This window comes from Mytilus trossulus, chromosome 12 (genome assembly GCF_036588685.1).
Source record: "Mytilus trossulus isolate FHL-02 chromosome 12, PNRI_Mtr1.1.1.hap1, whole genome shotgun sequence".
NCBI lineage: Eukaryota > Metazoa > Mollusca > Bivalvia > Mytilida > Mytilidae > Mytilus > Mytilus trossulus.
The window spans coordinates 33,528,871-33,556,238 of record NC_086384.1 but is presented as its reverse complement, the minus strand read 5'-3'; the positions used below and the strand labels follow the sequence as shown (position 1 = coordinate 33,556,238).

General features: G+C 31.6%; 2 protein-coding genes across 2 annotated transcripts; one reads left to right on the top strand and one right to left on the bottom strand.

The window, feature by feature from the left end:
• Positions 1-1,265: 1,265 nt before the first annotated feature.
• Positions 1,266-7,371, bottom strand: LOC134693857 (uncharacterized). The gene is made up of 4 exons (XM_063554799.1): positions 7,296-7,371; positions 6,224-6,331; positions 5,069-5,176; positions 1,266-1,647 (listed from the first exon to the last, which is right to left on the bottom strand). Exons 1-4 carry the CDS (start codon positions 7,320-7,322, stop codon positions 1,471-1,473), a joined length of 420 nt encoding a protein of 139 aa, XP_063410869.1. The 5' UTR covers positions 7,323-7,371; the 3' UTR covers positions 1,266-1,470.
• Positions 7,372-12,046: 4,675 nt separating this feature from the next.
• Positions 12,047-21,488, top strand: LOC134693843 (sodium-dependent glucose transporter 1A-like). The gene is made up of 4 exons (XM_063554784.1): positions 12,047-12,156; positions 14,275-14,378; positions 17,419-17,710; positions 20,281-21,488. The coding sequence occupies exons 2-4, from the start codon at positions 14,286-14,288 to the stop codon at positions 21,330-21,332; spliced, it is 1,437 nt and encodes a 478-aa protein (XP_063410854.1). The 5' UTR covers positions 12,047-12,156; positions 14,275-14,285; the 3' UTR covers positions 21,333-21,488.
• The last annotated feature ends 5,880 nt before the right edge of the window (positions 21,489-27,368 follow it).

The window sequence follows — 27,368 nt, the reverse complement described above, 5'->3', positions numbered from 1 at the left end:
AACTGCAATAAGGCAAAAATAATACGTCCAAACGGGTTAAAAGTTGTTTTATCGTAATAGGAAAGAAATCTAATAACATTAACGTACACATTTTTTTTTGCACCATTAACATTAAATAAGAAAGTAGAATACAAACTAAATGGAAACGAGTTTTTAAGATCTATGTTAACTCTGTCACTGAAGACGTATTACAAGTTGACTGATAACAAAAGCTTTGGACATTTTCAAATGAAAAGTTCCTGAAATTAGAACCATTTTAACCATTTTTGGCGAACTAAATTATAATTCTGGTACCTTTGTTAACTAATTAAAACCTGAAGGACTCAGGATTGTTTAGCTACGGAATGCAATATTGAATATTTTAGAATTAGGGGATATATTTCCTCAAGGATAAAATGTGTCCTAGTATTATATCTCTCTTTTTATGTAGCTTTCAAGTTATTAAGTGTCAAAAAAGAAACATGTACTGTTAGTCGATATAGACATATTTAGTAGGATTAAAGAAAATATTATTTTTTCAAATTTCAAATTATTTCGGAGATTGAGAATGCTGATTACGCATGAGATTTTTTCGACAATACGTAAACTTAATTATATAATCTGTTTCAAATTAACTCATACGATCATAATCAACACACAACAAATAGTTATTGACTTTTCCAAACTAAGATAATATCGACATTAGTAAATTATCCACCAAAGACACAGATTAATTATCATTTTAAACTCGACTACAAAGAAACATATGCGTAATCAATAATGGAATTTAAGTGGTGTTTTCCTGCTTTACTTTATAATAAAACACTTAATGTATTTCATAGTGCTTAACAATAATATTTTTTTTCAATTTATCCTATTTTGAAATTTGCTAATATCCCTTTTCTTTACTTTTAAAAATAAATTACAAATAGTCTAAGAATGTTTGTCACATTTGTGTTTTTGTCATTTGAGAATTACTATGTCGGCTTGTCAGCTCATTAATCGTGTCAGATAAACTCATTGTGTTCTTTTTTTTTTTTTTATTAATTACAATACAACGTTTCACAAGGGCAATTAAGGCAACAACATATTGTTCAACAATGTCAATTGCAAGTGATTGCTTTAACCTTTGTTATCTAAAATATTTGGAAAAAAAAGTCTGTTATTCTAATTTCATTTGATACACAACGTCGAAGACAGTTACCAATTCACAACCGTTTTACAAAAAAGAGTACAATCAACTACAAAAGTTTTTACTTTATTGCATTGAAATACAACCATGACAAGTTTCATTTGTGCTAATCGTAATAATATACTTCAGTCATTCTAGATAGCTGGAAATTGTGAGTGATTATTTTAAACATAACGGCAACATTTTCACAAATTAAATGAAGTTGCCATATTATCAACTGTTGAATGTTTGCACTGAATCTATTGCCGATTTAAAATGCAGATAAGAAACCATAAAAATGTCACTTCTTTCATCATTGTTCATGGTAAGTTCAAAATCAGAAATATGTTGATGTTTATAAATATCAATTCAATATCCTTGACTTGAATCTTCAGAAAACAGTCTGATTTTTTGTTTTTTAAATCACATAAATTTAAAGTAAATACTAAAACACTCTGAACCGTATTGTTGCTTTTCAATTCAATATCCGATATACCCTACAATAAAAAAGTACATATTTATTGAAATATATTTTATTTCACAAAATTATTTTTATCATCATGAGCATATGCTTGTCTTTTTTGCTAACTTTTTTGTTAGTTGTTGATAAGTGTATACATGTAATATTGGTCGTCAAATCCACAGGGTAAAACGACATGTTTTTGAGCACTGCTTATCTTACATAAAAACATAGAATGCAATGAATTTCTGCATAGGTGTATGTCATTTTGTGTGATGTGCAAAACTACTTATTTTCTTAGAGGAATTTACAATAGGTAGTTTAAAAGAAAAATAAAGATCACATTTGCATTTGTTTCAGTGTCGGAAAATGGCAATTGAAAGCTAAATGTATAAAATCATATATTATTTTGTTAAACATGCAACATAAGACAAGTTTCAATTTTGAATTTAAGTCCTTTATATGTATTACATGTATTCATTGAAATTCTCTAATTCAACAAATACACAAAATGTGCACTCGACCCCAAACTAAAGTGACTAGGATTGTCAGTTTTCCTATCGAAGGTTGGTGGTTCTTATAGTAACAATAGTTTATGAATAAAGGCCCAATGTATGTAGTTTCCAGACAAAAACTTGTGTGTAAGTGAATGGATCTCTCTCAAATTGTACCACAAGGTTCCATATCACAAAGGGAAGGCTTTGATTGATTATGGGGATAATAATCCAAAACAGTAGAGGGCTTTGGTAGTGGCCTCATGTGCAAGTGCGCACGAAGAGGATTAAGTAAGTAAGTAAAATCATAAACGTGCAAGAATTGGGGACCAAAAACAAGCAATTTTCTAGTTCCAAGATAGTAACTTGTACTAAAGTGTATGGATCTCTCGGCCATTATATACTGTAATTACTTTATACCACAAAACGAAGGCTGGGATTGATGTTTTTTTTTGGGATGGGTCTATTAAGTCTATTGATCTCTAAATTTGTACAACAAGGTTCCATATCTCATATTAAGTTTGAGGGTATTTACTCCTAGAGGGTGGTAGGGGGGTCAAACATATTACGGATGTTTCCAAATGTTTTAGGGGTTCAGATTATTTTTTTCAAATTTTTCAAACGGTTTCAACAAGAAATCTTCAATTGCACAGTATTTCGCAAGCAATTTTTAAGATCTTTGACAACATTGTTTTTGAGTCAGAAACCTTTATCTTGTCAAATTTGGTCACAATCAAATTAAAAAATCAAAATCTCTGCGGTCGTATCAGGCTGCGTGCTCGGTTAAGCATTTTGTTTTTCGTGCATTTTATTGTTATAAATTAGGCTGTTTACATTTCCGGGGTAGTTTTTTTCGTTTTATTTGTTCATGTGTTTATTAATTGGAAACATCAGGTCCTTTTATATAAACTCAACGTTTAACATTTGTTTTTCATTAGCATGAATCGGATAAAGGTTTTAAAGTTGATATTTGACTGATTTCCTCGTTTCTACCACATGTAGGAAAATTACAAAAAAATAATGTTATTCACCTATACTTACTGTCACAGTATTTTCCACTATACCCTATACGACATAAACAGAAGAAGCTGTTGTCTAAATTACGACATGTGGCACCATTTTGACACATGTGGTTATCACAATACCTATCTTGACCAGAATTACAACGAAAAAGAAATTAATACTTAATACGATGACAAAATGGCTATAACTCTCTTTTCCCGTAAAGATATAAAAGAAGTACATCCTCAACAAACTTTACCGGACCCAATAATATGAAGAAATGATCACCTGAATACATAACAAAATAACAAACCTAAGTCTTCAACATTTATGCATTTGATATAGTCATCAGCGATCCAGAAGCTTATAAACGATATTGAAAAGTTTAAAATGAACAAGTTTGTTGAAAAAGTAACAAAATATTTTATCAGCCTGGCTTAGTTCTCCTTTTATAATTTAATAGACAAATATTGCTCTTACTGAGTAATGATAAAGAAAGACACTCATCATCCTATATTTTATTGTAACCATCCCGAATTATTTGATCCATCCAATTTGTCTGTGTATAAACTCATCAGTGAAATGTCATTACACGTTATTTAGATACCAAGCTATATGCGTCTGTTTGTACGATTACTGATTGTGTCCTTTTCTCGATTGAATCATTTTCATAGAGTATACATTCGTATGGTGGGTGTTGTCACGGAATAGAAGTTCATTCATAATACAAATTCCAAACCAAAAGGAAAACATATTCTGGAATGCTTTTTTCCACAGGAATAATTATTACAGTATAGGTTCCTTACGGAATAAATGGTATGGAATATTTGTTCCACCAGGAGTAGATATTATGACAATTTTTAAAACTAAGTTTCCATTGGAACTTCTGTCAGGCGGAACAAATATATATTGACAGTGTAAAATGCAGATGTGCCTATAATTCAGTTGTGGTCGTTGGATCGGAGACTGAAACATTCTCAGACGGAGAAATACATCAGTGGAATTTAATAACGGTTCACATTTTGAGGTCAATATAAGAAAGAAGAAGTGGTATGATTGTCAATGAGACAACTATTCACAAAAGACCAAAATGACACAAACATTAACAATTAATGTTCATACAATACCCATCAACATCATTATACAACTGTAACCGTGAAGTGGATTGACCCTTAAAGATATATTTGTATAGTATAATAATACAAGTTACCGATATCTGTAGGGATGTTAATGTAGGATAGGATTACTTGTTGTAGGATAATAACTTATAATGTGAGGATACCGAAATTGTACCTAATTTTGCAGGTTTTTTGCCTGCGTGTATTTATGATAAAAAAGGATTCATTCTGGATGTGTCCTTATGAACACTTTAGTTCAAACAAGGTAATTTTTAATCCATATTGAAGATGTTGAATCATAGAACAATTGGTTTGAACCGACTTACGATCCACGATTCTGTAATGTGAAGTACCAAAAATGCATCCATGCTCAAATTCACACCCTTTAAAATCGAACAACAGATATTTTGATTTATTTTATCAAATATATGTAATAAAAAGAAATCATTTGTCCGCCTTTTTAGGAATACGGATGTACATGTATGCTTGCATCATAATTTTTTTCCTCATTAGTAAAAGATGACTTTTCGTGGACGTTGCATAACGAATTTTCGGAAAATTCTATTTTCCCCAGTGAATGCTTCATCTGTTAAACTATGAACGTTTTTTTAATATTAAAATATCTTTACCTATCTGAACATCGTGCATAATGTCTAATAAAAAATTCAAGTCGTTCCTAAGAAAGTTGTTAAATTGTTGCTGCTTTATTTACTATTTGGGAACTTGGTGCAATGTGGATACTGTTACGTTAACCGTTGCTTTCCAAATTTAACTACAGATTTGTTTTCAAATACAACTATAGTACAAATTTGTTACTAAAATAATGCTACACACTTATACTTACTTCGACAGTATTGCCCATGATACCCATTAGGACATAAACAGGTGTACCTATCGACTTCATTACGACACGTGGCACCATTATGACACGTGTGGTTATCACAGTACCTCTCTGGAAGAGATATACAAGGAAAACGAGTAGAACATTTAATACGATGATCATCACAAAATGGTATTTACTCTCTTTTTCTCGTAAATGATCAAAATTATATACATCCCTGTCACCAAACTTTACCGATGTTTTGCTATTTGTCACTCGAACCCTACAGTATAATGCAAGGATCACCTGAATTCATAACACGATTACAAACCTAAGTCTTCAAACTTTATATAACTGATATCAACGAACAAACCGTCAATGGAATTTGATTGCAATACACATGTTTTGGTGTCGAAAGTTCATCAACTCAATATACAAATGTAGTCTGTCAGTGGGCAAACTGTTAAAGTTATATATGTATAGAATACAATAACAGGCAACCGATATATGTTGGGATGCAAATGTATGATAGGACACCCGATAACAAGTTTATACAGGAATTGCAACTATTTTTCACTTACGCTTATGATCAAGACACAAGTTCTCAGTATTTGTTTAATTTGTAGTTGTGTCCTTATACACTCAATAGTTCAAACATTTTTATTTTGAATCCAAATTGAGTCATAGTAAAACGAAAACAATGTGGAGTACCGAAATTGCATTTTTGCTTAAATTCACATTCTTGAAAATCGAATAACAAATGTTTTGTTTTATTTCTTTAAATATTTAATGTTTTAAAAATATATGATCGTTTCATATTTTAGATTATTTTCAATAAATGACGTGGACGTCGCATGACGAAGTTATTTTTTTTTTTAGTGAATGCATCATCTGTTGATTTATACTGTGAACGTTTTGTGAATATTGAAACAACTTTACCTATTTGACAGGCGTGCATATTGTTTTGAAAACAAAAATACATATCGTTTAAGCCTTTTGAAATTTGTAACAATTTTACTGCTTTGTTGCTAAGTACGTTCAATTAGGGTACTTGGTGCATTTAAGATACTGAAACGATACACACGCTTTCCAATTTAAACTACAGATATATTTTTTTTCAAATATAGCTATTGATATTATGTTGCTATTATAAAAAGCTATACACAAAGCTATACTTACTTTGACAGAATTGCCCATGATACCCACTACGACACAAACAGATGTAGCCGTTGACTGAATTACGACACGTGGCACCATTTTTGCACTTGTGGTTATCACAATACACATCTGGAAAAATTCCACGAAAAAATAATAAAAAATCCTTTAAATCTTGAAATTTTAACATGTTAATCGTGCCATTATGAGTATTTATCTAGATCCCTGTTTCCGTAATTTATATACACCCCGTTGACGAAGTTTACTGGTGTATTTCAATTTGTCACTCAAACCCAATGATACAATGTATGTACCAATGATCACCTTGATTTCTCCCATAAGGCAGTAAAACTAATTTCGATGCAGGCACTGTTTAATTGTTCAGGATGCCTCAATGAAATATTCAAATCCAATGTCATTCAACACGACCGACCGATCCACTATACACTTTTTAGAAGAATCGTAAGCAAAACAAATTCTACTTTTCAGAAGAATCGTTAGCAAAACAAAAGTTACTTTTCAGAAGAATCGTTAGTCACACAAAAATTAAAAAAAAAACAATCAATAATGAGTTCATAAGAAAATGAATCCCGTAGAAAAAAAATATTTGCATGTTAGGTTTATCAATGAGTAGCATCATCTCGGGTATAATATGAACGCAAAAATCTATGAAATATAACGCGTATGACCATTCATTGAGTAAAATTATACAAAACTCAACAAATAACCAAAAAAAATATTAACAAAAAACAAAACAGAAACATGACCAGAACTATGATATTTATAAAATAAAAAGATGTAAACCAGGTGGTGGATTGATACACAATAAAATCAGGTAGATTGACCTTTTGATTTATTTCCAAATAAATTTACACATTTGTTTTAACGTTTAGATACTGTTTTTTTATGAAAGAGTGAGTAAATTTCGAGTACTAAGTAATATTATGAAAGGATAAATTTCTTTTCAATAAAAAAAATTCATCTCACAATGTTATCATGTTATATTATGGAAAGATATATTTCTTTTTATTTTCGATAAGAAACGCATGTTCTGTGACGTGAAACGAAAAATGGAATGTCAAGACGTTGTACTCACCAAAGCTGACACATATATGTTGCCCATTCCGTGCTTCAACACATTTTGTTCCTTCCGAACATGGATTAGGCCAACACGAACTATGTTGCTAAAATATATATGAATGAAAATCCCTAAATAATGTTTGCAAATTGGATTTAAATGATAGTTTTGTTCAAAAGTAATCGTAACATGAACAACATTATTTTCATGACAAACGAGGTAAAATGTAATTTTTGTTATTCGATGAATGCTATTTCAGTGGTAAATTGTTCACAACAAAAAAACTATAAAAAATGAAAACGAATTTTTAACTAAAGCCACAACCGAAATATTACAGTTGTTGTCCATTCGTTTGATTTGATTGAGCTTTTGATTTTGTTATTCGATTAGGGGTTTTCCGTTTTGATTTGAACAATAATGCATTTCCCAGTTATAGCAGATAGTGTGGAATGAATTTAATTCAAGAGACAGGAAACAAAGATGTGGTATGATATGACAACACTTCAGCAGAAACAAAATGACATATAAATTAAAATCTATATGTTACTGGCCGGCCTTTAAAAATGAGCAAAGCTTTTCTTGAAAGTCAACTTGCCCACATTTGTTTAACACACATACATGTAAACTGTAAGATACAACAACTACTCACTTAGGATGTGGAAATTTAGTTACACTGTACCTACAATAACTTAAAACCTGCAGACTATCATGACTATATAAATATATCATCAAAGCGAACAAATGTTCAGTTTCAATTAATATCTTTAATAGTTGACACCGATGATAAAGTAATGAAATCATAGTACTGATTTGTTTTCATGAATAATAAACGTTTTATCTTATTCGTCACAATTGTTGTTATTGACGACGTGACTTGTCAACCATTGACTGAACATCGAAATGAATTGGTTGTCAATTTTGGAATCTTTTTCTAAGATTTATTATGACGTGAGATTGGACGCCGAGTCCCATATACATATTTTTTTTTCTCTAATTCATCCCTAGTTGCACCAATTGTTAAAAAAAAAACGTGTGGTTCGTACATGTATGATCTCAGTTGTTTATTGGTTAAAATGCGATTATGACGTCGAATTTTCTATCTTTCCTCTACATTTCTTATGTAACGGTATGAAAAAGCTGACCGTTCCTTGTCACATATGAAGAACACATCAGCTCGCAAATCATTGGAAAAGAAGGAATAAGTTTGCCTTCATATTGTTTGAAAGACATTAGATAAACAGATTCCATCACCAAATCTCAGGTAATACGATATGTATCCACTATCGACAATTAAGTTTTAGATATTTAAAACGATCGGCTAGCCTTGCGTTTTAAATTTGAAAATCTAACTGTCTCTAGATAATAAATATCGTATCATACTCTATGCAGTGGAAGAATCTATATGATTTGTATATTTGATATATCGTCTTAACATTCTAACTATGATAACTATGTACTCTTTTATATTTTATGCATCTCTGACTGTTGTTGAAATTGTAGTAAAGACTTTCCTCACGATAAAACTATTTCAAACCGAGACGGCTCTAATCAATTTGATGGCGACTTTTTACTTGGACTATTCAAATTCTAAAGTGATGACTTAATTATTGTCAAAAACATAAATGCATGCTTTCTATGAAAACTATAGATTAAAGTAAGAGTAAATATGAAGGTATATAACAAAACAACTGTCAAACAACAATAAGTTATGCCTTAAGTTCTCAAATCTTTCCAAACCGAGTACTGTTGTTTGCTCTATGGTCGGGTGGTTGTCGCTTTGACATATTCACCATTTCCTTTCTCAATTTGATGTAGTTAATCAAAATTAATCAATTTTATTTATGAAAACTAAAAAAATTTTTTAATTCGTATAATGAATTACATAATATATATATATATATAGAAATGATTTACCTTCTCCCAGCTATTAATTTCACTAAAATAGAATCCAGATCTGCTTACGATTATATCCTCGGGATATGAAATCGACAGTAGCTCGCATAGCAGCTTTTTAGGCTCAAAAACAATTCCATTGCATCCTTTATAAAGAAAACAGTCATTAACACACATTTGTGGTCCTAAATTTTTTTCAGCTATTATAACATACGAGTCCATATATACATCTTTCTGAAAAATTCCCCCAGTTATGTCAAATGCCGTTGAAAGTTTGATCCAGAGAAATGAAAACAAACCGACACACATAAAATGCATTTTCAGTAAATATAAATGTGGACAGTCGAATTTTTGCCAAGCATAAACCTTGCAATTGTTTTATCCTTCTATAACTTCTAGTAGCAATACTCTAAACCAATCAGTATCTAATCACTAAATCAAAACCGAATAATCATAAAGCAAGTTTCACCTCACTAAGTGAAAACATGTTTAATGGTTCGAAAAGTTGACAGATTATAATAGATAATAAAGTATATCTTTTAATTAAGTGTAATAATAGTTACGTAATTAAAATTGAATTTTCCATCTACGAAACAGTCGACCGAAACATATAGACGTGAGATGCCATAACAAAAATGTAATTGTTTTCTACAAACAATGTGAATGTATCGGAAAATATATAAAAGTTTTAACATGTGTACAATGATACGAATACATCATAATCATATTGTAAGAAAAAGATGTAAGTTGACAATAATGACAAGTATTTTAGGAAGAAAATTATCTCATCGATGTCAAAGTGATTCTTTTTATAAACACGATCTGAAAGTCTTCGATAGAGTTATCAAACTTTAAACTGCCAATTACAAATACAGTTGTGGACGAAAGCAAGATACAAATTTACCTTTAATGCATGGTCTTTATTTTCAAATTGTAATAAATGTGCATACTGTATTCATTTTTCCTTTAGCCATGATTTGTAGAGACGTGGGTATACAAATATAATTTCTCCCGACTGCCAGTGAAACCATACGAGAAAAGGACATATAGTAGACGTATGCAGCGTTCAGAGTATATCTTTTGGATATGTCGGATGTATTCATACGCAACAATGTCCAATTGAACTAGAGATACTTGTCTCTGCTTCAATTTGCATTGAATAAAATAAAGATTAACCCTTAAGAATATATCACTCAAAACACTCAATCTAGCATAATGCATAGACACGATTCTATAATTTCTTATCCCAGGCATAGATAACCTAAACCGTATTTGGCACAACTTTTTTGAATTAATGGTCTTCAATGCTGCTTTTCATCTTTTTACTTGTTTTGGTGTACAAACTTTTTGATCTGAGCGTAACTGATGAGTTGTTTGTAAACGAAACGCGCGTCTGGCGTATAGAATTATAAGCCTCGTACCTCTGATAACTATAACGTAATATAATCAAGTCTATCAAAATTTCACAAAAACGATCATAAGATTTACAAAGATCCACCCTTATAACTAGGAGTAAAACTGTAACGAAGCGAGGCTCATCGAGGTGTGTGTCAAGGTGAAATAATAAAATATCACAGATAAACACAGATAAAAAAAGACAAAGTTTGAACGCCAATGATCGAGACAACTATCTTAACGTTATTAGTTGACTATAATGTATAACCCTGATGTATTCTCTTAATCTATTATTGATTTTTAACAAATATAATTATACTACGTTATACTACTGTTGCCTTTATTTGCATATTTACAATTACATGTTACCGTAAGGTCTTCAACAACGCGCAAGGGACATCAGACACATTTTTTTTGTAAAGTATCAATTTTAACTTCTTTATTGATTAATTTTCACCAAACCTCACCTAAGTACATTCTTAAGCCTTTGGCGAACTATTACTTTTGATAATTGACGAAAATAGGTCCGTTGTGAACTTATAAGTTATCTTTGACCTCACGATAAGTCTATGAAAGTACCTGAATTTCATTACACATTGCAGTATAGACCAGTCAAAAACACGCAATTTTCGTATCATATACCGTATAGCGGGTTATTTTCGCGGGTGTAAAATTTCGCGATTTTCATTGAATAAGGTATACGAAATATTTTGACGGTTATTATTTTGGCGGATTTAACATTTTTTACATTACCTTTGCATGCACACTAATAAATTGGCGGAATTTATTTTGGCGGTTTTGTTCTATTCGCGAAAATAAGCGAAAATTTACACCCCGCGAAAATAACCAGCTATACGGTATTTTTATCTGACCTCGTCATGTAAAGTAATACATTTCAATGCAGGGAAAAGACTATATACCGTACTTATAATGGTATGTTAATAAATTATAACAAAATGGAACATGAATGATATTATCGACAGTTTCAAAACAATGGTGTGTACGATTTTGTTCTTCATTTTTTACTTTCGATTTATGACAGGGAGAACATTTAGTTTTTTTTCCTTTTCTCTCCCACGATATTGACTCGTTTGATATTAAAACAATTGATTAGAAAAACGTTAATTTGTCAATTTAACAAGAACAATTTAATCTGTGGTTGTCGACGATGTAATGGTTTTTTTTTACTTTTTTACTTTTTTTCACTTTTTATTTTTTACTTTTTCTCACATATTATATTTTTTAATTTTAAAGCCTCTCACTTTAGCCTCTTTTAAAATTAAAAAAGTCAAACTAGAAAAAATCTAAAGTGTCTAAAAAACAATAGATATAAAAAAAAATGTGATATGAGTGTCAATAAGACAACTCTCCATCCAAGTCACAATTAGTAAAAGAAAAAAATGTATTTGTCAAAGTACGGCCTTCAACGCGGAGCACATGTAAGTTTATGTTAGGTTAACACATCTTTGTCCTATATAGGTAACATGTATATAGGTAACAGTTTATATTACATATTACTAGTACCTAGGACAAAAATAATCTCGGAGACGATAATTTCATTGTAGTTATATCGAAGTACATATAAACGCAGGTAAGTTCCTTAAAATATGTTTTTGTAGTTTAATTCGATACACAATGGCATAATTACAGTCATACACTTGATAAATATGTGTTTAAATTTTGTATTCTTAACACAAATACATCATCAACGTATGAATTGCATGTACGACCTGCACTGTGATTTTGATTGAAGCATATTTTGATTTTGGAAGGGATCGAGAGATAGGCATATCCCATAAAAGTTCTCTGCATTTACATATGCATGTTCAAGTGATTGTAAAAGTAAAATATTAGCATCTGTATTGAAAAAATATTATATAGTCGAACATGCATACTTCTTACTAGTACACACAAACACATAAATATTTGCAGTGTTATTTAAGTGCATTGTAGTGCATTTAAGTATATAGGCAATTACTCATCATGTAATCAAACACCTTGCTACATGTAACTGTCTTTTAAATGTCATTAATAGAAATAAAATAAACATATGTGTATATTAGATTTGGAAGATATACTAAGTTTACCTACTGTGATATATGAAATAATGTTTGAATGACATTAAAGAAATACACACAAAAAAAAATTAATAAAAAATACACACACAAAAAAACACAAAAACAAAACAAAAACTAAAATTATTTCGTCAATATTTATGTCGATATTATCATCAAGTCAACATTATCATGAACAATTGTCGTTCTGAACATTCATGGATTGTTTTCTACAACAAGTTATTAAGCAACGTACACTCAATCATTAATAGAAATAAAACACACATATGTGTATATGCATGTATATGAGATTTCGAAGATATGCTAGTGTTACTTACTGTGATAAATGAAATAATGTTGGAATCACAATAAACAAATATACAAACAAAACAAAACAAAACAAAACAAAACAAAACAAAACAAAAACTAAAATTATTTCGTCAATTTATGTCGACATAAGCATCAAAGCATCATTATCATGAACAACTGTCGTTCTGATCATGCATTGATTATTTGCTACAAGAAGTTATAAAGCAACGTACACTCATTCATTAATTGACAGTTGAAAAAAATGAATCCAGTAAGATCTTTCATTGTACAAAATCAAATCTAATAAAAAACGAATACAGGTTAGCATCAGGGTCGAAGGGGTGATTACAGTTTGAATATATACATGTAGTACTTTCTGATCTGCTTTTATGTAACATAAAATTTGGTGTGTTGTCCGTTCAATAATATTCATGATTTGTGACATTTGTTTGCACTTAAAACCAGTGCTGTCAAATTTCTAATTATCGTAATCATAGCTTAAAAATCAAGAAGAGATACGTGTATTCACAAATGATTTAATAATAATTTGTATTTGTAATAATCATGATAATGATAATGTTTGTTATTATGTTTGTGTTTCATTTAGTATTACAGTCAGGTTGTAGCGAGTATCACTATAACATTAGATCTTTGTTCTTCGTCAATGCTAAAGACTATACTTACTTTATCTTCCAAACAGCATAGTGAGAAAGAATATAACAACAATCATCTGTCGACAAACTAAGTTAAATAAAATAGAGCAATCGCCAATTGTCAGCTTAATGCATGCATGCATATGTATGGTTGTAACACATGCACACAATATGATATATGGTGTCTTTAAAATGGTACATTGAATCAGTCACACACTCATTTTATCGTCCAATATACATACGATAACACTACAAGTTATAATAGTAGTTTTCTGTATCTTTATTAACGTCACATCATTGTTAACGTCAACAAATGAATAGAGAAATATTGACAATGCAACAGTTTTTTGTTCAGCCCAAATGTTTGTCAATACGATTTTATGACATCCTCTTACCATTTTATATTAGAATCGTTAAAGACAAATCTTAGACTAATATTTTAATTTTAAAAACAAAAAATCTAGATATAATAACATATCTATGACATACTGGATAAAGTGTAGCTATGTTGGCTATTCTGCCTTTTTGCTCTTCCGCGCCTGAGACAAAATATACTTCGGTCAACGCTTTTACATCGCAATGAAGTTACAAAAAGAAGCATTCAATTCTTAAAAACATATTTATAGATCTTCAGTGCATAATTTACCTATGATATCTTAATATGCATATGTATGTATTTCCTATTACCATCAGAAATTGTCAAAATGGCAGAAGAAGAGAAGGCTGCTCAAACGACTTTGACCACTACTGAGAAAGTTGTCAAAACTATCTTCTTAGTTTTAACATGGGTTATGATTGTAAGTATGATTATATATTTCATATTTCATTGAGAGACAAAACACACAGACTATTTACAGAATGTGTATGCATAAAAACGTTGTATTTTTTTTTATATATAACTAAACCGTATGTAAGAATCCTGGCTATCGATTGGTTGATAGTCAGTGTATTTTTCACCAATTTACTGTTATCAAGGGAATATCTTTATAATTTTAAAGCCAACGGGGTATATACAGAAAGGATATGCCTTTTTTGCCTATCTGCCGTGGTATTTGCCAAAAAATATTGTATCCAAATGGACGCTTGTAACGTCATGATGATCAATGTGTTTTGGGATTTCGTGTCCATTTCCGGTGTATTTGTTGTTAGGATTTGCTAAAAAAAAATACCAAGGCGGTCAGTGCGCACCACAGAGAGTCAAATCGTTAACAAGCATACCACTGCCACTGCCCAGCTTAAAGCATCTTCCGAACATTTGAAAGTCCCTACCATGTACTGGTTACCGAAATTACACAAAAAAACATTTAAATTCCGTTTCATCTCCGCTTCGAGTAAGTGTTCTACGCCTAATCTATCAGTGCTTCTAACCACCTCCCTAACTACTATCAAAGAACTGGTTATTAACTTTTGTAATAAAGCTTATGAAAATAATGGTATTAATTATTTTTGGAGTGTTAAAAATACTTTAGAGGTTTTAGATAAAATACATGCTTTCAATGGTCCTTACAATTCTGTTGACAGTTATGATTTTTCTACTCTGTACACTACACTTCCACACAATCTTATAAAGAAAAAGTTTTTGTATTTGATAAAATGGTCTTTCGAAAAATCTCATTGTAATTTTATTTGCTGTAACTCGTTTAAGGCCTTTTTCTGTAACGAAAAAGGAAAGTATGCTAGATACACTTACTGGAAATGTGAGGATATGATTGAAGCTTTAAACTTTCTGCTTGATAACATTTATGTACGTTTCGGCGATAAAGTGTATCGTCAGGTAGTAGGTATTCCTATGGGCACCAACTGTGCCCCTTTAATAGCAGATTTATTTATATATTGCTATGAATCTCAGTTTATGACCAAACTCAGTAAAGACCCATCATTGTTACATTTGGTTGATACATTCAAAAATACCTACCGTTATCTGGATGATATTTTTTCGTTGAATAATCCAGAGTTCTCTAAATATACTTCAGAAATTTACCCAAAAGAACTTACTTTAACTAAATATAACATAAACAGCAGCAGTTGTCCTTTTCTAGATTTAGACATTACAATTTCAAACGGGAAACTTCACACTAAAATTTACGACAAAAGAGACGATTTTTCATTTCCTATTGTTAATTTTCCTTTTTTAGACGGCGATGTGCCTTTGGCTCCATCATACGGTGTTTATATATCGCAACTCGTTCGGTTTGCCCGTGTGTGTTCTGATGTCATAGATTTTAACGAACGTAATCAATGCATCACTGGTAAATTGTTGTGTCAGTGATTTCGATACCATAAATTACTTAAAACTTTTACTAAATTCTTTCATAGATACAAAGATTTGATTAGTAAATTTGGCTATACCTGTAGAAAGCTTATTAAAAATGGTATTTCTCATCCTAAATTTTATGGTAATATTGTACTTAAAGCGAGGAAATCACTATGTGATCCTTGTAAACTCATCGAACCTTTAAACAAACTTATAAGTAAGGGTTATCGTACCAATATTGTAATTAGATCTCTGAATATAGTTCACATTGGCACTCATATTGATTTTGTCATTAGCAAATTAAAACATAACTAAATTTCATTATCTTTTGAGGCGAGATGTATAGGGGACACAGCCACGTTAACTTTTATTTCTATAGAAGTCGCTCTTCACTATACTACTACCTGTCGATATATTTATTTTTGGCATTGCACAAGTCATGTCTTCTTTGACTATTAATGACGTTAAAATACTAAATCCCTGTGATGTGTTTTAGTCGATTTAAGTCTCTGATGCATGATTTTTTACTAATAATTGGTTTTGGCTTTTAACTAGCTGTCAGTAACTGCGAGTACTCTCAAATCGTATTTTCTTGTTAATTCGACCTGTTGATACTGTTTATAATGCTTTTTTGTCATTTATTATTTATATGGATCTTGGCTGTATACCAGCTTTGATTATTTGTAATATCTTCAATTTTTCACTTATTCTTACAACATTTGTATAAACTTCAAGATTATAAAAAAACAGGTTTTTTTTCTAAAGTGAACATTGATTGGTTAAATATTTCTCAGTGTGTTTGAATTTGTTTGATAGCCTTTTGGTCATAACTGTTTGTCTCTAATATTTAATTACCTGTGCATTTGTATTCAGATATCGCAGATCAAATTTATTCGTTCTTTGTGTAATCATACGTTTTTTGATTGAGTTAAGTCTGCTAATTGATATTTTATCGTATGTTTTTATATGTTGTGATGTTATGCTATTGTTTCAGAAAAAGGGAGAAGGTTTGGGCCCATTAAAACGTTTAATCCCGCTGCAAATGTTTGCACCTGTCCTAAGTCAGGAATCTGATGTACAGTAGTTGTCGTTTGTTTATGTAATATATACGTGTTTCTCGTTTCTCGTTTTGTTTATATAGATTAGACCGTTGGTTTTCCCGTTTGAATGGTTTTACACTAGTAATTTTGGGGCCCTTTATAGCTTGTTGTTCGGTGTGAGCCAAGGCTCCGTGTTGAAGGCCGTACTTTAACCTATAATGGTTTAATTTTTAAATTGTTATTTGGATGGAGAGTTGTCTCATTGGCACTCACACCACATCTTCCTATATCTATATATGAGAAATACTATGTCTAAAAAAAACACTACTTCTGACATTTTGTTGAGATGGATAGAAATAGCAGCAGAGAAAGTTTGTTTGCCCCTTCTACGGTATATTTGGCAAATACCCCTTAAAACTCGTAAGCCTGATATATTTATACAGAATTGATTTTATTGGTTACCATAACATTATGAGTGCAGATATTATGTAATAACGTGTATGTAATGTTGAATGGGTTTATAAACACTTAAATACATTTCAGGGACTGTTTACCGAAATAACTGGACCAACCCAAAAAGATCTCATCATAAAAACAAAATCGGACTATGAATTAGTATCTCGTGCAACTTCTGGAAGGAGTGCAGGGTATTTTATAGGAGCAGTTATAGGTGGACCTCTCGTTGACAAACTAGGACATTATTGTGATTTGATGATTGCCGTTTGTCTGGACGGAGCAGCGATAGCCACTGTAATAGTACCTTATTGTGGCAATGTATCTCTGTTATGGTTTTTACTCGCACTTGGAGGTACATTTGAAGGAGTAATAAACATAGGTAAAACAATAACAAAATATAGATATTACTTATTTAGATGATCTTCATATAAAACAAAGATAATAGCAAATATCACTTGGCAACTTTGTAATCAGTACACATGTATCAATATATTAAAATTTGAAAAGCGCTAATTCAACAGAGTATACAAAAATCATTGTTTTAAAACTGTACGCAGCCACTTGCCTCGAGTGGGAACTACAATGGGCTCGTGCTCGAAAAGGGTCTAACTAGTAGCCTAGAAAAATTCAGCATCAGCAAAGACTTGTCGAATCATATTCATAAATATATGTGCGTATTAAGTAATATTTATCTACTTTAACTATAACCCTTTAAACTGGCGCGATATTTCTGAAGGATGACTGTTAATCTATTTAGTATATTGGAAGCAATACATTACATTGATTTCCAAGTTAAATAAAAACCGATAGTTTCACATGGGACAACCGTGGTTATTGAACTCTCTGACGTCATACAACAATCGGCGTTGATAAAAAATGAAATGAAATTTAAAAAGAAGGGCACATTTTGCCTTTTTGTCAGATCGGAAGTACCTGTTTTGGTACATCCGAAGTTCCGGGAACCAGTTCTTTCTGATATGCCATGTAAGGTATGTTGATTTTTTTCACAACAGGACACCAGAAGGTGTTGCTTTGACATGCAATAATTGTCACTTTATTTGAACTTAAGATAAAAGAGCTGTGAACACTCGAAATTGAGGTATAGAAAGAAATGAGGCCATTAATTAGTGGTGTACTTCCTATTACAGAGAATCACCAAAAATCCAATGTTTAGAAGTTGTACCAATTCCGATGGAAATAAGTCAAATATGATGTTAGTAATCATGTCTAATCATCTTTTTTGGGTCAACCGTCCTGCTTATGGGAAAGGAGTAGGTCCGGTAAGGACCGATTTTGGCCTCAAATTTCAGTTTCATCTGACGAAAGATTTTGACCACTTTTTAAACACTTAAGTGTCTATTTCATTTGATTCAATTATTGTTTGTGAAAGATTTTAACTCTTTTAGTCATTAAAAACGATCCGATTTAAGCTAAAGTATGAAAAATCTACCAAATATGCGAAAAAATGTCACTTTTCAGATAGTTTTTGTCAAAAATGAAAGTGGCCGCATCCGTGTTCATCCTAAATCTTTATATATGTTATGTATTATCATCAAATACAACTTCCATCTCAATATTTTGGATGAACACGAATGCGGCCACTTTCGTTTTACACGGAAACCGTCTAAAATTTAACTAAAATGTTGGAATTGTGAAGATTTCAGTAATTTAGCATGACTTAATGGTGCTAGTACTCAATATATGTGCATTGTATTGTCAAAAACAACCAATATTTATGTAGCGGATCCATTCTATTATCCCATAAAAAACTAAAAGTTTCATTTTAACAATTTTGTAAAACTGCTATATTTTGGGGCCAAAAAGGGCTCTTACCGGACCTACTCCTTTAAGCTCTTAAATTGGCATACTCAAGTATGTTAGCCTTTTATAGTCATACAACATGCATGCAGTTAAGACTTGACTCCAAGTTCTCATTTTTGCAATTTTTCTGATTGAAATCAATAAAGCATGTATTTGATGACTTGTTTATGGTAAAAAATAGCTCTTGGTCAAAATAATCTCATGATTTTTCAAGTTTTTTTGTTTTTCTTATGGTAGCCTTTTACAATCTAGGCAAATGGTATACATGGTATATACTCATATAAGAATTATAAAATATCACTGTACATGCAATTTTGGACCAGTTTAGCAAGTTTTCTAGCTAAGGGATATATAAATTGCACTTATTCATCTATGTTTTACAACAGAATTATAATTCATACAAAAAAAAGCCTTTTCTTTTTTCTTTTTTTTTATATTTTACTTTTTTGTCCATCTTGTTTTTTATATGTGCTTCCAAATTTTATTTCATTCTTATTGCATTGATTTTTTTAGTGTTTAACACCTCTTTTAACTGTATTGATTGTTTTATGTTAAGCGCTTAGAGTAATTTTAATTAGATAATGCGCTATATAAATATTGTAAATAATAATAATAATAATAATTTTATTTATTTTAATTCTTCGATTAGTTATTCTATAAGAAGTACATATTACAAACCAGATACGGGCATGAATACACAGCTATTGTTGTTAAAACTAATTAAAATCATTTTAATTCAAGGATTGTATTTTCTACAATTACTGATTTTGCTTTCAGGGTTTGGCTTTACAATTTTTACCTTTTTGTTTTACCATCACTTTATTTTTTTAATGTTTATATACGGTTTTTTGGCTTTGCAAGATTTTGGACTCAATTAACAGTCCTACATTTGACGTTTATTCCTTCATGATAAAGTTAAATTGGTACCATGTTTGCTATTATACTTCACTCTAGACTTCAAATATTATTCAACCATTCCTTTTGTTGAATCACAAAATTTATGTCGTATAATTATTTGTTTTACATCGGACAGAATGCTGGACATAAAACATTATTGCAACATTCCTGTCTTTCAAAACTCAAAATATATCTAATCTAATTATAAAACCGTTTTTTTTTAATTTTCAGCTGGACAGAAAATAATCCTTAATATTTGGCAAGAGAAAGCTACGGGACCAATGCATGTGCTTCATTTTGGATTTGGAATGGGGTCGTTTATTGTTCCACAAATATTGAATCCTTTCCTGGCTGTTTTATCACCATCTTCAGACAATATGACAGAGACAGCCAATATAACGTCAGTTCCATTCGTATCACCAACCATAGGCTCTAATGATACAGAAATGTATTTAAAAGAATCGCGTATTGAAACAGGATATTTGATCATAGGGATTATAGTCGCGTCCGTATCAGTTGTGTTTTACATATATCAAATTTTCTTTCGACAAATCGCTGGTGAAAGAAAGATATTAAATGATAATGATACAATAGTAAAACAGATAGTTAAGGTTGTTGATCCCGCGACCTGCTCAAAGGGCGATCGTTGGTTTGGGGTTCAAGTATTTGTTCTTTTATTCATTTATTTTTTCAATCAGGTTGGTGGCGATAGACTATATGGAAAGTTCATTCGAAGTTACGCAATTGATAAACACCAATTTTCCGGAGATAATGGTTCACTACTAAACACCGAATTTTGGATTAGTTTTGCCGTGGGTAGATTTTTGGGTTTGTTTACTGGTAGATATATACCTATTAGAGTTCTTATATTAATTGAAGTGTTTGGTACTTTTGTGACAGTAGTTCTCCTGGAAATATTCGCAAGGGATAGTGATCTCGCTTTATGGATATTAACTGCATCTATGGGATTTTTTGTTGCACCTCTTTTTCCATCAGGTATAGCGTGGGGAGATTTCCACGTTGAATTTACTGGCTTTGCGATCACTTTCGTTCTAATGGGTGGTGCTCTGGGTGGAATGTCATATCTATGGGTCATTGGATATCTCTATGAATATTATGGTTATGATATGTTTCTACATCAATTAGTTGTATATGCTATAATAATGGTATTTCTTACAATCATGCTGACTATAGTAGGCAAGCGACATGGAGGAAGATTTGAGAGCAAAGTGTCCGAAGTCAACGTAATTGAACTTGTCGCCAAAGAGAACAAAATATATTGATCTAAACCATGATATCAATGTCCAAAATATTGGTGAAATCACTCCCAAATTAGTCGGATTATATTTATATAACAGTATTCATTTTTGGTATCTACTTTAATCGGTAATGTGCTGACAAAAATAAGAGATCAAATGTGTTAAGCATGTTTAGTAACTAGGAAATCGTAAATTAAAAAATACTTTCGGAAATTATTGATTTTGCCTTCTTGCATACACGTGTTATTTGTCGTTTCATTTAACAATGACAAAAGCATTGTAATATCTTTAAAAAATTCATTTTGGATGTAATGTGTGTTTTGATTGGTTGTCAGTGTTTTGTCTATCAGCCAATAGACATAATTTTGTCATGTAACAGTGAAGTCATCAACGTTTTTTCAATAAATTACTCCGGCTTAAATTGGTATTTAAAATTAAATTATAAGGAATAGTTATCAAAGGTACCAGTATCATACCTTAGCGGTATTTGGCAAAACTTATAGGAATTTTGGTTCTCAATGCTCTTCAACTTCTTACCGTATTTGGCATTTTAAACTTTTTTGAGCGTCACTGATGAGTCTTTTGTAGACGAAACGCGCGTCTCGCGTATACACTAAATGTAGTCCCGGTTTCTATGATGAGTTTATTAAGTACGCCAGACGCGCATTCGTCTACACAAGATTCATCAGTGACGTTCATATAAAAAAAGTTATAAAGACAAACAAATACAAAGTTGAAGAGAATTGAGGATTCAAAATTCCAAAAAGATGTGCCAAATCTATGTCTGGGATACGAAAATCCATAGTTTTTCGAAACATTCTAAGATTTGTAAACAGGAAAATTATAAAAATATCCACATAATTGATATTCATGTCAACACCGAAGTGCTGACTACTTGGCTGGTATTACCCTCGGGGACGAAACTTCCACCAGCAGACATCTACCCAGTGTTGTAAATAGTTATCAAAGGTACAAGGATTATAATTTAGTACGCCAGACGCGGGTTTCGTCTGCATAAGACTTATCAGTGACGCTCATATCAAAATAGTTATAAAGCCAAATATATACAAAGTTGAATGACTGTTATATTTTTCTGTCTATTTTGCACACTTTGTAATGAGGCGCTGCGCGGGTTATTCAGTGTTCGCCACATTTTGTATGTTATTTCTTTATAGACAAAGTCAAAATTACATGTACAGTCATTCCTTAACTAACTTTATTGTTCCTATCTTAAAGTAAAACGTTACAATTTATCGTCGAAAAATAAATATATTAATATATAAATATAAGTAGACGTGGTATGAGTGCAAACGAGACAACTCTCCATCCAAGTGTAAATTAGTATAAGTAAACTATGATAGGTTAAAGTACGTCCCTTTAACACGGAGCTATGGCTGTCGCCGGACAGGAAGCTATAAAAAAGTAAAATCACAAAAATACTGAACTTAGAGGAAAATCGATTCGGAAAGTCCATAATCACATGGCAAAATCATATAACAATACGCATTAAAAACGAATGGACAAGACTTGCCAAATTCCTGACCTGGTACAGGCATATAAAGTGCTCCCAAAATGAGTTGTGTTAAACCATTTAATCAGGAAAACTAACGATATTATTTATATTAAAAACGAGAAACGAGAAACACTTATAAACCACATCAACAAAAGTCAACCATTGAACACCAGGTTCCTGACTTTGGACAGGTGCAATTAAATGCAGCGGAGATAAAAGGTAAACAAATGCCAAATAAAGTTCGAAGTTGAAGAGCATTGATAACCAAACTTCCTAAAAGTTTTGCCAAGTACAGCTAAGGCCACATCAATTTGATTTATAGTTCTTTGGATTTTCCCGCTCCTGTTTTTTCGAAATCAAGTTTTCAACAAAAAAAACTACCGCTTCCGTATTATTTTTTTGGTCCGCATGCCGCTCCGAAATTAGTCTTGCCTTGATTTTTTTTCTCTCACTGACGCTTTCCACCCCCCCCCCCCCCCCTCTGTAATCAAAGCTGGGTTCCAACGCACGTGTGATCAATCAATAAAAAGTGAAAGCAAATATAAAAATCAAAATGTCAAGCCATCAGTTATTGTGGTTTCGGCTCAATACCGAGGAAGGCAATCAATAAACAAACGGCTATCCATTGTTCGTCATCATTAACTTATCTTTTATGAAGCCAAAAAGGTAAAGCCTGTCACAATTTCGATATCAAACACATACAAATTCGTCCACAGCCGTTGGCATCACCTCCTATAGTTCGAGATTATAACTCTGACGTCCAACGGCTGTTTTGCCAGAAAAGTTTGACGTCAGAGTAATATCGGACTACACCTATCAATGTTGGCACTGACATGGATATTTCTGTGTTGGGATAGTTAAACTGTAAATTTGTGAATTTTGAAATAGATAGAACACCTTCCGATCCAAACATTAATTTAAATGAATTACCCACAGGTCCCCCTTAAAAAATGTGTTAATGAAAAAAACAATAGAACTTCCTAAAAAAACTAAAACAAAATCGTGTGAACAGGACAATGAGATATTGATAGGCCAAGAGAAACTGTTGTGTGGCCTCATTAACCTGGCTAGTACTATAGAGTGTGGGTGGCCTTCAGAAACTTTAGAATCAGGGACAATTGTGCAGAATAAATTTCAAAAAGCTTTGGAAATTGTGTTATATAGCCAACATCCATATAAAAGACTGCAATTTACTAATAAGTATGTCAAAATCCTACTTGAAAAAAAATCCGATATTAAACAAATTTTGATTCCCATAGTGCATCTTACAATTCATAGTAATAGTTAGTTTTGATGAGAACACATATCCTTCTGTTTGTCTTTTAGTTTCCAAGCACAGCTCTTAATATAACAATAAGGCGATGTGGTTGATTGGCAATAAGACAGCTATTCATCAAAATTCAAAAATAGTAGATGTGTGCAATTATAGATAACCAAAAATTCTTCAGCCATGAGCAAATGATGAGAAAATCCCATGTTTTGTTTAGGGCCTTTTCGGGGGGGGGAGGATGGCACCTGTATTAATATTTGATGGGTGGTATTTAAGAAAGATAGCTTGTACATTTAAATGAAATATCCAATTTAAAATGTATGCATGGTGGGGTCAAATAAAAAGTGCCTTCCTTCCCTCTCCCCCTCCCCCCATTACATTTTTATTTGGAACAGCCCTTGATGGAATTTAACCTCAAACATTGTCAAAAAAAAGCTATTCATCAAAAACTTACAAACTGAAAGTATAAATTTAATAATTGTCATATGTTTTGCATGCTCTTTACATTTGTGAAGGTCATTTGTATTGTCATTTCTAGGTCACATTTAAGAGATATTTGCCTCTGCAAGGGGAAAGAGTCTACAATTGTTTGTTTAGAGTCAAAATAATGTATTCAAATGGGATAACAGACCTTATAGCACTTTCACGTATTTCAGAAGTTAACAGAATCTGATTCAAATAAATATGCCACTGTTAATACTTTGTTAAACTGATTTCATGTATAACCTCAATTTCATTAAACTTGCAAATGAGGAAATTGGTGTTATCATAAACCGAGACCTATTTTTGAATGACCATTTTTTTCTTAATGCCTTGTGCCAAGTCCGGAAATTGGCAGTTGTTATGTAATAGATTGTTTCTGTGTTTGTTGCATTGTCGTATTTGTTTTTTGTTGCACTTCATTTTATTTCGTTGTTTTCTTCTTATAGTTGATGTGTATACCCCAATTTTAGTTTGTTAACCGGATTTGTTTTCTCTCAATCGATATATGACTTTCATTAAAGTGGTCTACTACTGTTGACTTTTAAATTATGTTTCTTTTTAACATTCAGTAACGCACAGGTGTTGATGATAAAATGTGGTCAAATATAATGCCTACCCATGTTAAAATGAGCATAGAGCATGACATGAAGGAATTATTTCGATTCTAATAGGACAAATGCAGTATTTTTATAGGTCGAAGCGTAAGAAAATACCGTGAAAACGTTTGGGTTTTCCGTTTCCTCCCCGAGGAGTCTGTGTATTACAATTCACATTTGATAAGTTTAACAACCACGAGCAGGGTAAATATATGTTGTTTTACAAAAATATAAAATAAAAGTTTATGCTAGCTGCTTAAATGTATACATGTTAAAGGATAACGATGGAAATAACGTTTATATGCACAGTAAGTTCGTGCGAATGTGTCAAACATATTTTTTATGCTCATTAGAACACGGCTTTGTTTACAAAGCGTAATAAGGACGTCATATTAGAATGATGATTAATAAGACTGATACGATTTATATTTTTTTTTTCGGTGAATTTTTGTTTATAATCATTGAATTGAAACTTCTATCTTTCTTAATAAATCAGTACGATCGATTTTGGTTTTATATTAATATGATATCAATCCAATACATGCATATATATAGAAAGAAGATTTGGTATGATTGTCAATAAGAAGACTCTCCACAAGAAACCAAAATAACATATTAACGACTTTAGGTCAGCGTTCTGTCTTCAACAATAAGCAAACCCAATACCGCACAGTCAGCTATAATAGGCCCAGAAATAACATATGTAAGATATTTCTACTGAGAAAACTAACGGCCTAATATATGCCAAAAAAATGAACAAAAAACAAATATGTAACACAAAAACAAACGACAACCCCTGAATTATAGACTCCTGGCTTGGGACGGGCACATACATACAGAATTTGACGGGGTCAAACATGTAAGCGGAATCCCAACCCTACCCTAACCTGGGACAGCTGTTCAAAACTATAACATATGAACGAACAATAAAATTAGTTAAACAAAAGCTTTACTAATCAGATGGATAAAATACAAGTGGATGTGGACTGTGGTTTGTTTTTCAGGTTTCAAGTTAACTGATACTTGAGACAATGAAGGAAAGCCGTATTAACTTATTGTATGAAATTAATCCTCATGTAATCCCTCACTATTTGATTAAATCTTTTCGTGCTTTAAAATTGACACGCGATTATGAGCAAATCTTTATTATCTGTAGAATATGATACACAAGGATGTGATTGTATGATTGATTTTTATTGCAACGATTAAACACCAGATCAAAGTATCATATTTATTGATAGTTCAAAAGTTGAGAAGTCATTTGACATTTTATTTTTAAAGAAATCAAATTGTTTGACTATTTAAATGAGTCATATATATATACATATATTTGCAAAAGCAAATTTTACAGATCTAACATCGTTGGGCTAAGTTTATACGAATTATATAAACAATGTATTGTCAGCCTTCACGTATCACCATCACTGCTGGTGAGTTGATGGCTAAATCTGTTGTAGAGTTTTCACTTGTTCAGATGGACTTCTAGATATATTTGTTTCTGTGTGGTCGAGTGCTCTAGCGTGTCGGATACAGTACAAGCCGAGTTGGTGTCACCAAAATATCTCAGTAGCATGAGTTCGAATCTTGGCGAGGGAATAACAAAAACTTTGCGAAATCAAAATTTACATTTTTAACATTGTCGGGCTGATGTTTAGATGCATCATTTTATTAACATATAAATTAGTCTGAATATCAATAATATGGTCATTTTTATAAATTTTCTGTTCATAAAACTTTAAAATGTTCGAAAAACTAAGGATTTTATTATCCCAGGCATAGATGACCATAGAAGTATTTGGCACAACTTTTTTTAATTTTGGATTTTAAATGCTCTTCAACTTTGTTCTTGTTTGGCTTTATGAATATTTCGATATGAGCGTCATTGATGATTCTTGTGTAGACGAAACGCGCGTCTGGGGTACTAAATTATAATCCTGGTACCTTTGATAACTATTTACACCACTGGATCGATGCCACTGATTGTAGTCGTTCCGTCCCAGAGGGTATCACCAGCCACGTAGTCAAATTTGTTGACATGAATATCAATAATGTGGTAATTTTTTGTTGATTTCCTGTTTATACAACTTGGAATTTTTTTTTAAACTTAGGATTTTATTATCCCAGGCATACATTATTCTAGACGTATTTGGCACAACTTTTTGGAATTTTGGATTTAAATGCTCTTTAATTTTGTTCTT